A 15,433-nucleotide genomic window follows, 5' to 3' on the forward strand; every position below is an offset into this window, starting at 1 on the left:
TGAAGTAGGGATAATGTATTAAAATAATAAAAGTTTATACTTTTGCATCAATTGAAGGGGAGAGAAAGTATTAAAGAAACAGAATGCAAGTGGGAAAAAATGAATAAATAATTACAAATGAGGTAGGTTAAGGAACCGTTTACTAATCTAGTGTAAGAAATTAAACATATTCTCATTTTAGTGCTTCTAAAACTAATTCCATAATCTAGTGTCCACATATGTTCTGGAATTACAAATTAAGCTAATTTTCTTTTAGTTTAACATTACTCCTACCCTATCCACTTTTATTCATTGGGAAGTCACGTGAGAACACAAGATTTTATAAATTTTAAATTTGTTACCTGTACATTTTTTCAAGCTAAATTTCATGGTGTGAGAATGAAAAACTTTCTTATAAGTCCTATCACTGCATCCCGTTGTAACTTGATAGATTGCATGTTCATGATGAAACATATCAACCTAATGGTGCATAGCTTTTCCTGTATTAGTATCCAAGTCCTTAGCTACTTTTAAAGTGTATGCATGACCAGCTAACAACCTTTATTTTTTACAATCGACATTGCTCCACAAAATACGAGTTAATTCGATAGAAAGTAAGCGTTACGATTGTTGCGACTAGAAAGAAGCGAGTTCCCTTTAGGACGTTATTGAACACCTCTGCTACACAAGTTGGTTTTTTTTAAGGAAATATCTATAGCCTCCATCGTGACCACTTTGAAGCATCGATCTTTCCCATATTTTCACGAGTGTTCTCATTCATCTTCACTATCATTTTCAAACTGCAACCCAGTTTCTTCTTTGATGTTGGAATGTTGTCCAACCAACTTTATTTTTTGACTCTTTGTTCTTGAATTCCATTTTCACATTTGAAGTCAAGTGGCTAATGCAAAATCTCTGATACACATATATTCTCGAGTCATTGCTTTCATGATATCCAGATGTCGATCTGGAAGTACACACAATCTATTTCGTTGTGTCACAAATCTCCTAATATACACCATAAACCATGGCCAACTCTCACCATTTTCTGCTTCGTCGATGACAAAAGCAAAGGGGGATAATGGGTTGTTAGCATCAATACTCATAGGTATTAGAAGTGTCCCCTTATATTTTTCATACAAGTAAGTCCCATCAATAGTGATAATGGACCAACAATGTTGGATACCTAATTGCCTAGAACACTCTTTGGAAAATCTTGAAATTGGGATTTGCATCTTGATGGTTATCAAAGTGTACAAAATTTCATGGATTAGCTTCCTCCATTGCTTGCATAAAGTGCAGCAGTATTTAAAATGATTCATCCCAATCACCAAATATATGATCTATTGCCTTTTGTTTTGTGAGTCAAACCTTCTGAGATTGTGAAATGAAATTATTTCTTGATAACCTCAATTAGAACTTGAACTTTAATGGAAATATATGCCTCCACAAGATTCCCTATATGATAACTAAAGAATTTAGAGTCCATATTTCGATGATCTAGTTGAAGGGTGTCGCTAACACATGTGCAATCATGAGGACCTTGGTACGACACAATTGTAAAGAAATAAAATGAATAACTCTTTTGCGAACCTCTGAGCTTCCAAGAATACCAAATTGGTTTTCGACCACACTTGAACTAGACGGTGTGAAGTCTAGACTCAAATACCATAAAATGTTGATTTTTTTTAATGGGGTAGCTAGTAACAGCACCAGGCCCCCATTCAATGCACCTTTATTGGAAAATTCTTGTCCGACACAAAACTCGACACCTGGTTTATAGGACACATAGAAATCCAAGCAATCCAAGTGTTTAGTTCAACATCATTATTTACGTCACTTACACAAAAAAACCCTTGAACCCAGAGCACCAAGTGCCACAACATTTTCTTCTTCGTCTAGTTCCTCCTCTACAATGATGTCATCGCCAACTGTATGTAGATATTTATTGGCATCCTCCCCTTCTTTGTCTACTCCACCACTGTCAACATTATTACGAATCAAAGACACAAACTGAAGCTCATTTAATCCTATTGGTTCATTTCACAGTTGACTGGAAATAGGGGATGTAGAAATCTCCAAAAAACAGATATGTGGAGTTCCATAATTAATGAAATGAACAATAAAAATTGGTCATCGTTGAGCATTCGTGTGACTAACCCAACTAATGGATAATTTGAGTTTTCAATTTTCTACAATGATAAAAACTTATAAATTAGGTGTTTAAGCCATTATCAAAAAAAATATACAACACATATTCGTGAACAAAACAAACTAAACCCACATTTGCATCACTGCATCTAAACAACAAATACTACTTAATGCATGTAACAATAAGAATTCTTGATAATCCTACTTAATTCACATACTTATCAATTGCACAATCAGTATACACCAATGATCCAATCATATACTACTTAATTCATGTACAACACTAGAAATTTTTATTTTAGCATAAAAAGGAACATATAAAAAGTAAGTTATGTATGTTAAACTTAATTCAAGAATAAATTGGTTATACTAACTCGATGTCTTAATTTTTCTTTTAAATAAACCAGCTTCCTCACCACTGGTTTTAAGGATTAATTAGAAAATTGGAGCATGGTTTCAATTTTTAGGAAAGCATTTACCTAGTAATTTTAATTTTTATTTGAAGTTGGCGATGGTGTGATGCTCAGTTATGGGCGGTGGCAAGAAAAGAATTCGCTTCCTCGCCTTGAAGGAGATGCGACTATTCCTCAGCTCTTGAAGAAGACAATGGTTATGGCACGGTGCGCCGCTTAAAGAAGAGAAAACAATATTTTTTGTTAACTTTAATTTTCCAATGCTTATTTTTAGTGTTTTTTATTTATTTTAATTAGGTTTGGGAAACCCGAGCTTACGTGGACATTAGAAGAAGAAATTCATTTCGAGCAAACACTAGATTCAAAATTTCTTTTATTTTAAGCACCACTTTGAGAAATGGTTTGTTAGAGAAATAAAAGTGGGTAGAATTGGAATTAGAATTGTAAGATTATGGTAGTTTTGGGATAACTACTATACATTTGCCATAAATGAGATAAATCCAAAAGGAAAGAACAAAAAGACACACCAATTCTAGAAAATGGGAAAAACATTCAGGAATGGAGAGAGTGGTAATTTATGGGGGAAATTTTTATTTATTTATTTTCGGTACCGATATGGTACCTCCAAAAGATATTGGTGGTACAGTGAGTGATGATACTGGATTAAATTTCCCGTACAACAATGGTACTACCAGAATGGAATTTCCAAGCCATGACATGGTGGTATCGGATTTTTTAAAAAATAAATTGCTTTCATGTTTCTTGTCAGCGCTTGCAAGTAGGTGCTTGTGGAAGTGACAGTGAGAGGGTGGTGGCCAGTATCAGAGCCATACTATTTAAGTCGGGGGTGTGGTCATGTTATAAAGTACTCCCTCCATCCCTATTTGTTCTTTACGTATCCTATTTTGTTCTTTACATTAATAATCTTTCCTTTTTATATTATCACATAAACGCCTTTATATTCTGCCAAAATTTGTGCCCAAAGATTATTTAACAAATTAATTTACCGGGGCATTTTAATTTACCACACTTTTTCATTGGGGTATTAAATATATCCCATTTTTCAATGTCAGATTTTTAATAAAAGTGAAAACATTATAAATAAACGTAATTTGCCTAATTTAAATAAAAAATAGAGGAATCTCAATGCACAAACGTAAAGAACAAAAAGGGACGGAGGGAGTAATTATCTAATCCGTATTAATTTATTTTTTTATAATATATATACAAGAATAAAAATCGATTGGTCGGCCAACCACCTTGTTTCATAGGGGCTTCACGACTGGTAGTGGCGGTGCTGGGTATTGTCGGTTGTGAGTAAGGCTATATGAGTAGCTGCATCATTTTAACGTAGATGTTTTGTACTGTAGTTATTTTGAGCGTCATTTAACAATTAGGGATGTTCGTCGATCCAAAACCTGATCTGACAGGATTGTACCAGAATCAAAAATTTCTAGACCAAAGAAAGGACCTTAAACAATCAAATCGGTCCAATTTAAATCCATTTTCCAGTCCGGGCCGAATTTTAAACGCTCCTAATAACAACACCGATTAGTCGATCACCTAAAAAATTACACGCCAAACGGGACCACACTACCACCCACACTAGTCCAACTTTCCAAGCGTCCAACACCGCAACAAGCATAGATCCTTAATCCCCTTTATTATTATAAATAAAGTATACAACAAATTCTATAAGTGCACTTAAAATAAAATCAACATAGCAATCCACATAACACAACATAAACAGCTTACTAGAGAATTTAGAAAATTAAAAATTAAAAATTAAAAATTAAAAATTAAAAATTAAAAATTAAAATACTCCTTCCTTGTCTTCCCTTCCCTTTCAATTCCTTCCTCAGTCACCTCCACAAAACCAGGCCCTTCCGACACTTACTCGCTTTCTTGTCTCTTCTCTCCATAACCAAAAACCTTCTCAGATTTCACATCACTCTCTATTTTCTCTCTCCTCCATTTCAACTCGCCCCCAATCGCTTTCACTCTCCACTCACTCGACTCGTTTCACTCGCTTGCCGACTTGCCGCACCTCCAAAACAAACGAAATAATTATTGTTCTAAAGGAATCTCCAGGTATTGTTGTTATTTATTTTCGATATTTTAACTTACGTGTTCGATTTTGTTTCTCAAATTTCGGTTTTGTAATTTTGAATTTTGATCTCAATTTCTCTTTTTTGGAATTTTATCACCTGAGTTTTGTTGCATGCAATCTCAAAGATCCTTGTTACCGTTTCTGTTGATTTTCTTATTAATTGATAGTTTTACACTTTTGCATTTTTCATTCATTCAGGTAATTATTTATTCATTCTCGACATTTTCGCTGTATCATTCTATTAATTAATTCATAATAGAATAAATTAGTTTACCTAACACAAGGTCGGATTGGTCAAGAGTATGTCCTCGTAATTTCAGGAATCAATGATTTTCTGTTTGTGGCGGAACTACTATGATGGGTGAGTAGTTGGTATGGCAAACCGAAATTTAATTATTTTTTATTTGTGTTTGTCATAATTTGGTGGAAGTTGAAGACACTTGGATTCGAATTTGAAAGGTTTTCGTAATTGGGTGGGTTTTGATATTTTTTTAAAAAATGGGTTTCTCCTAAAATAAAAGCAATACTCTTTTTGGGGTGTATAGGTATTAGGTAGGGAGTCGATAGCGGCGTAGACGGGATTCGATTCTGAGTCTTGAGTATTAATCCCCAAGAACTTAACCAACTTAAGCTTGTTTTGGAAGTAAACATTTAGTTTTGTGATGTAGATGTAATACAGTAATACTAGTAAAGTGCATTTGTAAAAATTGAGTGACTTGTGTTGAAGGTGTTTGCTGTTTTTGGAATTGGTGGTTTCTTGAAGGTTAAAGGCATTTGCCAATTTGGTAATTGGTAGATATATATATGTTGCTTTCTCATTAGATTCACCCTCCAAATTTATTACTTTTGTTATCAATGGAGTTGGTCACAAGTGTTGCGTGATGCCTGGGAACATAAATGTGAATTCTGTTTACTTGCTCTTTCTAATGATATGCCTTTTTGGGCCTAGTCGTTTTGCCTTTGAATTAGCTGTCATTGTTTTGTAAACCTGTAATTTGAGGCATGATAATAGCAATTATGTGTCCTACAATGTGGCGTTTTAAAGTCACATCATTGCCATTACCCCTTACTTATGTGTATTTTTTTTTTGTCCATGGAGATTTCCCTAATTTATTATCTTTATTATGAATATAGAAAAAATTAGAAATCGGATTGACAGAACAAGGGTTAAATGGTTGGACGACTGTTAATTACTTATTTCAAGTTAAGGAAGTATGTTACATTGTTACGTTTTATCTGTTTTTATTTGTGTTTAATGCTAACAGATAGTAGTTAGCATTGTCTTCTACGGAGTACTTGAAGTGGTAGTTTCAGCCATTCAGTTGCATGCTGTGAATTTCTGCTGACAATAACTTCTTTTTCTTCCTTCACTGCAGTTTGTTATGTGAAGGAGCTAGGCTAAACTTGAATGTCTATGAAGACATTTAAATCATGGAGATGGTCTCCTAGAAAGAAGCCTGTCCTATCTGATGGGGTAAATTTTGCACCATAAACTCCATTTGCAGTTTTGAGTGGCCGCAAAGGGGGAACTTTGAATTTCAAATCTTAGGATCCTAACTCAAACCTTTCTGCTGTAGGGACCTCATGGAGCACATGGATTCAGGATGAGACAACTATCATTCATGGCATTTGTATGTATAGCAACAATGTTCATTGTGTACAGAACTACAAGCTACCAGCATCAGCAGACAGAGGTGCAGTGTTACAGATTTCCTTGTTTTACTTATAATAATTTGTTTCACCCCTTGAAGAACTTGTTTGATGATAGCTTCTCCTTGCAATTATGAGAAATTCACTTATGTAACGACGAATGTTGGAAGTTCGAATCATCTATACTGCTATACATCTTGAATCATTTGGCTGACATCACTTAACAACTATTGAGCTTTCTACAAAGTCACTTAACAATTAAACTATGCCCCTTGGTTGCTAATTCTTTTCATATTCCTTGTTTTTGTCATTTCAGATAGACGCTGAAAGGCATCCGTTTGATAACACACAGGTAATTTGATGAGTTTCCCCGTTTCTATTATCCTACGATTTTTAGCATTCGCTTTTCTCGCTCTTTTTTTAATATACTTTTTTGGTTAATGTAGAATTTAAGGACATTAGAGTTGGATAATTTACCTCAAGGCGTCATTCAAGCAAGATCAGATCTGGAGTTGAAACCTTTGTGGTCTCATTCAAGGCCAAAGGTCAGAGTCAGTTTCTTTTGCACTTTCATTAAGACAGCTAGCAGAAGTCTTGTATCCATTAATTCTTCATTTCATTTTTGTGTTAACATCAGATTGTTACCGCCTACGTTTTATAAGTCTTTCTTCTATCCCTTTGTCCCCCGTTTCTCTTGAAAGCCGAGTTGCTAGCTAGTGAAGTCTCTTACTTCTGTGCAACAATCTTAAAATGCAGTTCCTTAGCTGGTATATGGTATTTAGAGAGTGCAGAAGTAATATACTACACAGTCTAATTGATATTTGTTTTTCTAGGTTGATGATTCCAGCTCCCACAACTTATTAGCAATTGCTGCTGGTATTAGACAGAAGCAAAACGTCGATTCTATAGTTCAGAAGGTATATATTCATCTACCATTTTATATTCGGATTAACATACAAAGTATTATATTTTTTTGCCTTTTCACCAGTCTTACATTATTTACTTCAGTTTCTTGCAGAAAATTTCACAATTATGCTATTTCATTATGATGGCAACATGAACAGCTGGTGGAATTTAGAATGGAGTAACAAGGCCATTCATGTAGTTGCACAGAATCAAACAAAATGGTAATAGCTCCAAGACACAAGACTCTAACTTACTTGTGTCTTCCACATATTTTGCTGTCAGATGATTCATGATTATTACCGTGAATCTGCTACTTCATAAGAGATGGCATGATTTCGATTGGGTCTCCAGTGATTATATGCTATGGTTATATGTGAAAGTGCCATTTTAAGTGGAGTTCTGTTTCTTAGTATTATGATTGGACTGGCATGTTCATTACATGAGCTTAAGGGTCAGTGATGGTAGTAGAGATTAGAAAACTGCAAGTTGGATGTGATTGTTATTTTACTTTGCAAGACGATTTATAAAAGGAAGCTGACCTTTACGACCCTTTTGGTAGCCGGTAATTAGTATGGAATGGGAATAAATCTAAGTATTATTTGGCAAGGAAATAACATCATAATGTCCATGGAAACCCTGTCTCAAGCTTGGTGTTTTTCTTCATAAATTTGCATTCCCACTCAATACCACACCCCAGATGGTAGGAATGGTAATGAAGCATTACAAAAAAAATTGAGGGAATGAATATTGTTTTTCCTTACAAAGTTACATACAAACAAATTCATTCACACTGACACCATTTATAGTAATCGGTGGTTCAGTCCACTAGTCGATCGATCTTTCAGTTTCTTGGAAATGGCATCCTGCTGTGGACTTATATGTTACAGATTAGCTCTACTCTTCAGCTGCGTTTTCTACCAATATTGCTCTCCCCTATCCAAAGATTTTGTGTTGGAGTATTGGCTCTGATACTAGTCTTTGTTTATTGGTCGTTTTTAGGTGGTTTGCCAAGCGCTTTCTACATCCAGATGTTGTTTCTATCTATGACTATATATTTCTGTGGGATGAAGACCTAGGAGTGCAACACTTTCATCCAGGAAGGTATTTCAGTTCATTTGTGCTACCAGTCTTACATCGGACTTCTTTATGCATATGGTTCTTGTGGAACTTAAAATTGTTAAAAAATTATTGTTTGGTTAGAACTTTTAAGTCAAAATGCACCAAGTCATGATATCTTTTATGCCGATGACCTATTTGGAAAAGGGATATGTAGGAATTCTGCGTTCTTAGAGATAATGCACAGGGTAGAGTCATGCTATGGTGGATCAGCTGTATAACCTATTCTGATTGCTTTTGTACAACTTTCTCCAAAAGGCAGGAAATTATGACATTTTTGCATTAAAAAAAAATCACAGCTAAAGCACAGTGGTTATTTTGCAATGTACTACCTGCGCCACGTTCTCAGAAGCTTGACCTGGGGAGAAGGGGTGTATTTTCTTGTAACTTAAAAGGGATTCTACACCCCCCCCCCCCCCCCCTCTCTCTATGTAAAAGTTGTATGATCTTTTTCGGTCATTTGTCATAGGTACTTGGAAATTGTGAAATCTGAAAGATTCGAGATATCTCAGCCAGCTTTGGACCCCAACTCGACTGAAATACATCATCGCATTACAATTCGCAAAAAAACAAAGAGGTTCCATAGGTAACTGGCCTAATCTGTTTCTTCATTTCTCTGATTTATCAGAGTTGGTGAACTCATTGCTGAATTTCCTCCACCTCTATGCAGGAGAATTTATGATTACAGAGGTTTTACAAAATGTACAAGATCTAGCATGGGTCCACCATGCACTGGGTAAGTATATGCAAAGAGTATGAATTTTACGTTTTCCCTGTTCAATGTTGGGTTCTTGTTATACTTTTCAGTTGTCATGTTTTCTGCTTTTGTTTTTCTTGCTACCTTGAAAATTCTAATAGCTTATCTTTCAATTTTGAAAGTAAATTCAAAGAATGTATACTATCATGTGTAAATTCTTTCTAGGAGAAAATTGAGATATGAGGTGTTTGAGGTTTATATGAACTGTCCTAAATCCATGCAAAAGGCATCATCAAATGTTCTGCTGGCCTAGCGTTGTAGTATGAATCAAATTTTACCAATATATAGATGAATAATTTTTGAGTTTTTGTTGAAGAAAAGTTATGCTAGTAGGAACTTTACAGAAGCTTATGAGCTAATTGCGATATATAACTCTGTTATAAGAAATATGGAGTAGAAGTCTGACATGACTGATGGGGGGGGGGGGGGGGATGGATTTCAGATTTACTTCATGTAATGCGAGGGTTCTATAAAGATAAATCCTTTGAAGGATTGGCTGAAGCAATTGAGGGTGATTTGTTGAGAATGTTGGGGAAGGTCGTAATAAAGAGTGAAAAGTGACCATTGTGTATCATGACTAATGTCACTAACATTTTGCATTCATTTGGTTCACTGAAATGGCTATGGATAATAATTGTGGTTTCTTAGCGTCGACCGACCTTTATTTTCAAGAGGTCTGCCATTTAACTAATTGGGGTTGAAGGTCGAGAAGAAGTAGCCTGTTGCTTATATAGTTATTCTTTGTTTGTGGTTTAGCGTGCTCATCTCTTCTATGTATTATGAAAATATGGTCTGTAGGTGGGTGGAAGGCATGGCACCTGTATTTTCGAGGTCAGCTTGGCGTTGTACTTGGCATCTTATACAGGTACATAAATAGTTTGTGTCTTCAAGGGTATAAGAAATCTCTACTTTTGTATAGCACGCTACCATGGATTACTTTGTGGTCAAATTGGATCTCGTGTGGTTCTGATTTATGATTACAAGTAAATATTTGTTGTTTTGTTGAGTGGCTTCCACCATAATAAGGTACCCATAGAGGTAAATGTGATATTGGTTCTCTTATTTTAATGCACCGAATAAAAGTTGTCTTCGAGTTCTGACATTTTGTTTTGTGCATTTAATCGTTATCACCTATTTATAAGTTGAAACACTTTTATGCATATCATAACGAACAGATTTCTGCCTTGTTTCAGAACGACCTTGTTCATGGTTGGGGATTGGACATGAAGCTTGGTTATTGTGCGCAGGTGAGATAGTAAGGTTATTTTTTGGCTGGGTTCAATTTCTTTGATTTTAGTTGGGTTTTTTTTTTTTTTTTTTTAATGTTGTCTTCCTTTGATTGACCTTTGATGTTGTCTATGGCTCCTAAGTCTTAAAAGACGAGGAGAAAAGTGTTATATGTTATAGAATTTGATTTTAATTTGGTTGCCTGCTGAAGTCTCAAAATAATCACTTTGGACTTTGTTGTACTACGTGGTACCATTGCTTTTGTGGTTCAGAAAATTATATTTGTATTTGTATATTGTGTTGCTGGATCAGAACTCAGAAGAGAATTCTTACTGACCGACGTAGATGGACTCAAGTAAAAGAAGTGACAACAGTCCCTTTTGATTTCGACGTGTAGAGCCAAAAGCCGAACTTGTAAATATGTACACCTTCGTACAGTGGTATTATTAAGGAGGCAAAGGAGGTCGCCTTCAAATCATTGCAATATCCCAAAATCAAATTCAGGATGCCACGCTTAGTTTTGTTGTTGTTCTAGTAGGACATTGGAGCTATCAGTGTAGCCTGATGCGTGCTGTTTCAATCGCCATGTTGTTGAGTGATAAAACACATTGTTTCGCATTTGAGCGTCAAAGGAGAGACAAGGGGGGGGGGGGGGGGGGGGGTTTGAGAATCGGTAGAGAGGGACATCAGTTGATTTGCTCTCAGGGTTATAACTTACAAGCACACTGATTTACATTGGGCAATCTAATACTTCCTCCATTCTTATTTACATGACACAATTGGGTTTTTTTAACACTATTCACACAAGCTCCTTTGACTTCATTTTATGATTTTATACTTAAAGAAAAAATATTCGTCTCTAAATATTTTAAATATCAACTTTTTATAATTTTTTCTTATCCATGATTGAAGATATTAATGTTTGAAATCGTGCATTGGCAAACGTTAATAAATAATTGTGTCATATAAATAAGAACAGAGGAAGTATTTTATAGGATTTACCCTTAAGAAAATACGGAACAAGCAGAAGATTGAGAGTGGTGGTATTAACAAGAATTTGGGATATTGTTGTTCTGCCATAAGATTTTATAGGGGTGAGAAAGACTGGGATTATGTTCTGGGATTGAATAATACAGGAAGCGCGAGAAAGATATGCAAGGGCAATATTCTGATCCTGATAATATTAAATGTCTCTTGTCTTCCAGACAAAGTTATTTGCCTCTCTCTCCTCGTCTTATAGGGGCTTGATTTTTTTTAATCCCATTCCAATTTTTCGTTAATGAATTTCACCCCTTGTCGGGGATGCTGGTTCTCCTAACCGCTGTAAGGTTTTTAGTTCTCCAATGGAGCTTGATAAATGCCACAATCACCTTTCTATCCCAACACCAGTTCTACATACCTCCCACCTAAGTCCAGAACCAGCAACTATCGCTCACCACCTCGCTGCCACCCAATTTATTAACCCACCGCTTTCATTCGGACCTCCACTTTCTAAACCCAAAGACAACCCCAGGGCTACCCTTAATGCAACTTGTGACCCCTTCTGCCTCTCCCACCCACCTGTGAGCTAATTTAAGATAGGAGGGAGAGAGGTGTGCATTCTCTACCCCTTACTCGGTTGCCCAGGCCCATTTTCTGTTCTATCAAAACTTAACAAGAGCAACTCATATTAGGAAACAAACACGTGTTTTCTAAACACACAAAAGACTCATATATCCACAATACTTGCCAAATTATAAAATGGTTTGTGGGAAATAGTTAACCGGAGATAGCACTTTTTGGTGAGGGTTTCTTGTGATTCGTCTCTATTGGAGAAGGAAGAAGAGACATGCTAGCCTAGATGGTTTAGGCTCATCAAAAGGAGGTATTTGGGTGCTATTGTGAAATATTAGAGGAAATCATGTAGAGGGAGTGCTAGTCCTGATGAGGGGGGTGAATGGAGAAAGGGGGAAATGGGACGTGATCAGGAAGAACTTAGTTCATGTATGGCTAGCTGATCAAGAGCACAATGCTTTTTAGGAATCTTCGAAGCCCTGATTCATGTTATAGGTCCTACATAGGGGCCACTATGTTTTGTCTAAACATACAATCGGCTATATACCTCTGACCTGTCCCTTTTAATATGAATGACTGACACTGTTTGGTAGCTGTTAGTCTGTTACATCTCTCCCTCTCCCATTCCCTGGGACTGCTTTTTTAAAGGAACTTTTCATTTTTACTCACAATATCTTTCTATTCCACTATTTCCCTATACAATATCTTTCCATTCCACTATTTCCCTTCACACAAAAAGTTATTTTGTTGTCTTTAAGAAACAGCCTCTTTGTTAGTCTTCCTTAGAAGGCTGCATGCATCCATCCATACCCTGCCTTTGGCAGAATCCATGCTATTTGGTTGTTGCTCTGATTTAACTTCCCTAGATTTTAGTCCGAAGCTCTGCTTTGACTAATGCCTCTTGAAATTTCTTTGTAGTGATGTTTTTTAGTTTACTTCATATTTCAAATTCTCATTTGGTGCATATCTTACTTCAAGTTCAAGTTATATCCTCATGCATCAAGTTCTCATTTGGTGCATATCTTACTGAGCATGCTTCCATCCATTCAAAGAGAATTCTTTCTGCGTTCTCTGTTTTGTCTTCTTCTCGGTTGTTCTACAAGTAGTATTGTCTTAATTCTCTCAAAATTGACAGGGTGACAGGACAAAGAGGGTAGGCATCATTGATAGTGAATATGTTGTTCATCAAGGGATACAAACTCTAGGTGGTTCATCGGCTAAAAAGGTAAGTTCAAATTTATTTTATGTTCTCTGAATGACCTGCATTTGCTTTTAATTCGAGTACTAATAAGAGGCTAGATCCACATGTATTGCCAATATGCTTAGGCCAATGGTCTTTTCTTAAATATATATGACATGCCTATGTGGTCCATATATGATACACTTGTATTTATCTTGGTGATATGATATTAAAACTTGACAATCTTCGCGCAGGCTTCAAAGTCAGAAGACTCCACAAAGGTAAAGCAGAAACGTTCAGGTGTTGATACGCGTGTGGAGGTAATTGTTATTACGTCTATCAAAGCAACTTCGTTCGTTCAGTTTCGGGTTCATTTATTTATCTATTATATGGGGTTTTGGGCGGGTGATGGGCTGCTTTAAATGTCAAGAGTGGATTGGAGCACTCTTATTTCTCACATCATCTATTATGATGTTGCTGGGTTAGCAACTTGAGAATAACACACTCACATTTTGTGAATGGAACAGATTCGCAGACAATCAACATCGGAGCTTAAAGTATTCAAAGAACGATGGGAGAAAGCTGTCACGGAGGATAGTAGTTGGGTGGATCCATATTCAAGAAATAGCTGGTTTAACCTGTTCTCTAAAACTAGAAAAACGCGATCGAAAAGAAGTTGGTAACGAGATGTTTATATCGGCTGTGAATAACCATTTTCAACATAGTGCTATAATAGACGTTCCCAGTGATTCACCTTGGAACTTAGAGGTTCATGTGCTCTTAGGGTCACTCGAGTTGGTATACCTTGCATAGTTCTTGCTTGTAATGCTGGTGCTGTCTATTTACAGGGCCACATCAATTAATTCATTGCTTCACTATCCTTTTCTTCTATGTTTAGTTAAATTTCTAGGGATAGGTTGCTGATCAGTGGTATCTGACCAATCTGATCTATTTTCTTTGCTGATCTTGTCAGCTCAAGGGAATTTTATGGATTATTGATGCCCTTATGTAGACAGGAATTTTGACTGAAAATGCAAAGAAAAAGTTACAGAGTATACTACAAGCCAACATATTCTAACTATTATAACCGATTTTGCTGACATGCCGAATCTGCTGTGAATGATTCTGTACTCTTGTTAATGTTTTTATCTGGCCTCTTCTATTTTAAGTTGTTGCACCTGCTGCAGCTTTTATGTTGTAACAACCATCACTGCCCTTAACAAGGTTCAACTCCTTATGTGAGGCGGATAAAAGTTACTGATATCAGCTTATTATCAGAAATTGTTGTTTGTTTTTATTGTGAGAAACAAGCATAAATTGTGTGTTGGGAGAAGAATGTACGGAGTACTATTTTTTAATGGTGGTGGTCATTTTGTGGTTATTCACAATAACTAGATACGAGTACTCGGTATCCTAATCGAATAAGGGCAAAAAGGTAATTCCAATCCCTCTTTTCCCTCAGAAAATTCAAGTATTCAACTTCCTTGGCAACGTGGAATTTTACAAGTTCCTAAGTTTAGGTCAAACAAAACAACAGAAAGTCAACATTTTATTTCATTTTATAAGAAAGAAAAATTGGAAATTGAATAGGTTTCCATTAGAAAAGAATATTACTGTTTGTAGTATTCTTTTTTTTGTTGACGGAGCTATTTGTAGTATTCTAGACGCTCATTAAAGGCCAAATCACATCTTCGTACGCCTCCCACTTTTCCTTTTTGGGATGCACCGTTTCAATCAAAATTCCCCACAAATGGAACATTTTTTCAATTTATTTATTTTTAGAGCACCTTATTATTATTAACTACTTTTGGACACGTTTGACGAACGGGCTGGTTATATGTTGGTCGGGTAATAGAATTTATAAGTTATGTTGTTCTTAAGTAGGTGTTAGAAGCAGTGGCGGGGCTAGGAATTTTTTTTTGGGTGTCAGCAGTGACGTTCCCAGGATTTTTAGAGTATTGTATCGGGTGATCCTCCACAACACACAATATATTACTAAAAAAATGTATCGTCCTTAAAGTAATCAATATTCATATTACATTCGTACAAAATTATTACTATTATTCTCTACGGTTGTCATATGTGTGGTGAAAACTGCAAAAGAATAACTTAATTTAAGAGAGTGGGTATTTAAATTCAAAACTCTAAGAGACCAGTTATTTCTAAAGACTGCCTCTTAAGATAATCCCCTATAGTTATTCAAAATTCTAAGAGACGGTTCTTTGTAAAGGCTGTTCTCTTAGGATTATCTCTATAGTATACTGATCTCTTACGTGTGGAGCGGGTGTTTTTAAGTATAACCTAAGAGATCGGTTCTTAATAATACCAGATCTCAGCTATAAGTTTTTTTCCACGGTTTTTTTTGGGGGGCCATGCACCTACCTAGCTCT

The 15,433-nt window shown here is 35.9% G+C and overlaps 1 protein-coding gene across 4 annotated transcripts; it reads left to right on the forward strand.

Moving 5' to 3' along the window:
* Positions 1 to 4,332: 4,332 nt before the first annotated feature.
* On the forward strand, positions 4,333 to 14,098 carry LOC110795958 (uncharacterized). Of its 4 annotated transcripts, none has more exons than XM_022000994.2 (15): positions 4,333 to 4,634; positions 6,030 to 6,127; positions 6,231 to 6,347; positions 6,620 to 6,655; positions 6,750 to 6,848; positions 7,137 to 7,220; positions 7,312 to 7,430; positions 8,209 to 8,310; positions 8,795 to 8,911; positions 8,996 to 9,061; positions 9,881 to 9,947; positions 10,276 to 10,329; positions 12,999 to 13,088; positions 13,298 to 13,363; positions 13,571 to 14,098. In XM_022000994.2, exons 2-15 carry the CDS (start codon positions 6,062 to 6,064, stop codon positions 13,724 to 13,726), a joined length of 1,239 nt encoding a protein of 412 aa, XP_021856686.1. In that variant the 5' UTR covers positions 4,333 to 4,634; positions 6,030 to 6,061; the 3' UTR covers positions 13,727 to 14,098. The 4 variants fall into 4 exon arrangements, with proteins under 4 accessions (XP_021856686.1, XP_056689019.1, XP_021856688.1 ...); XM_056833041.1 differs by lacking the exon at positions 4,333 to 4,634 and adding an exon at positions 4,674 to 4,851; XM_022000996.2 differs by lacking the exon at positions 4,333 to 4,634 and adding an exon at positions 4,880 to 5,014.
* Positions 14,099 to 15,433: the final 1,335 nt, after the last annotated feature.

Source organism: Spinacia oleracea, chromosome 6 (genome assembly GCF_020520425.1).
Source record: "Spinacia oleracea cultivar Varoflay chromosome 6, BTI_SOV_V1, whole genome shotgun sequence".
Taxonomy (NCBI): Eukaryota; Viridiplantae; Streptophyta; class Magnoliopsida; order Caryophyllales; family Amaranthaceae; genus Spinacia; species Spinacia oleracea.

What these genes read in the sequence shown, in the direction of transcription:
- LOC110795958 (XM_022000994.2), top strand. Translation starts at nt 6,062, where the DNA reads ATGTCTATGAAGACATTTAAATCATGGAGATGGTCTCCTAGAAAGAAG. An exon ending in AGCCTGTCCTATCTGATGGG is followed by an intron (nt 6,128 to 6,230) that starts GTAAATTTTGCA and finishes TTTCTGCTGTAG; the next exon opens with GGACCTCATGGAGCACATGG. An exon ending in GCACAGAATCAAACAAAATG is followed by an intron (nt 7,431 to 8,208) that starts GTAATAGCTCCA and finishes GGTCGTTTTTAG; the next exon opens with GTGGTTTGCCAAGCGCTTTC.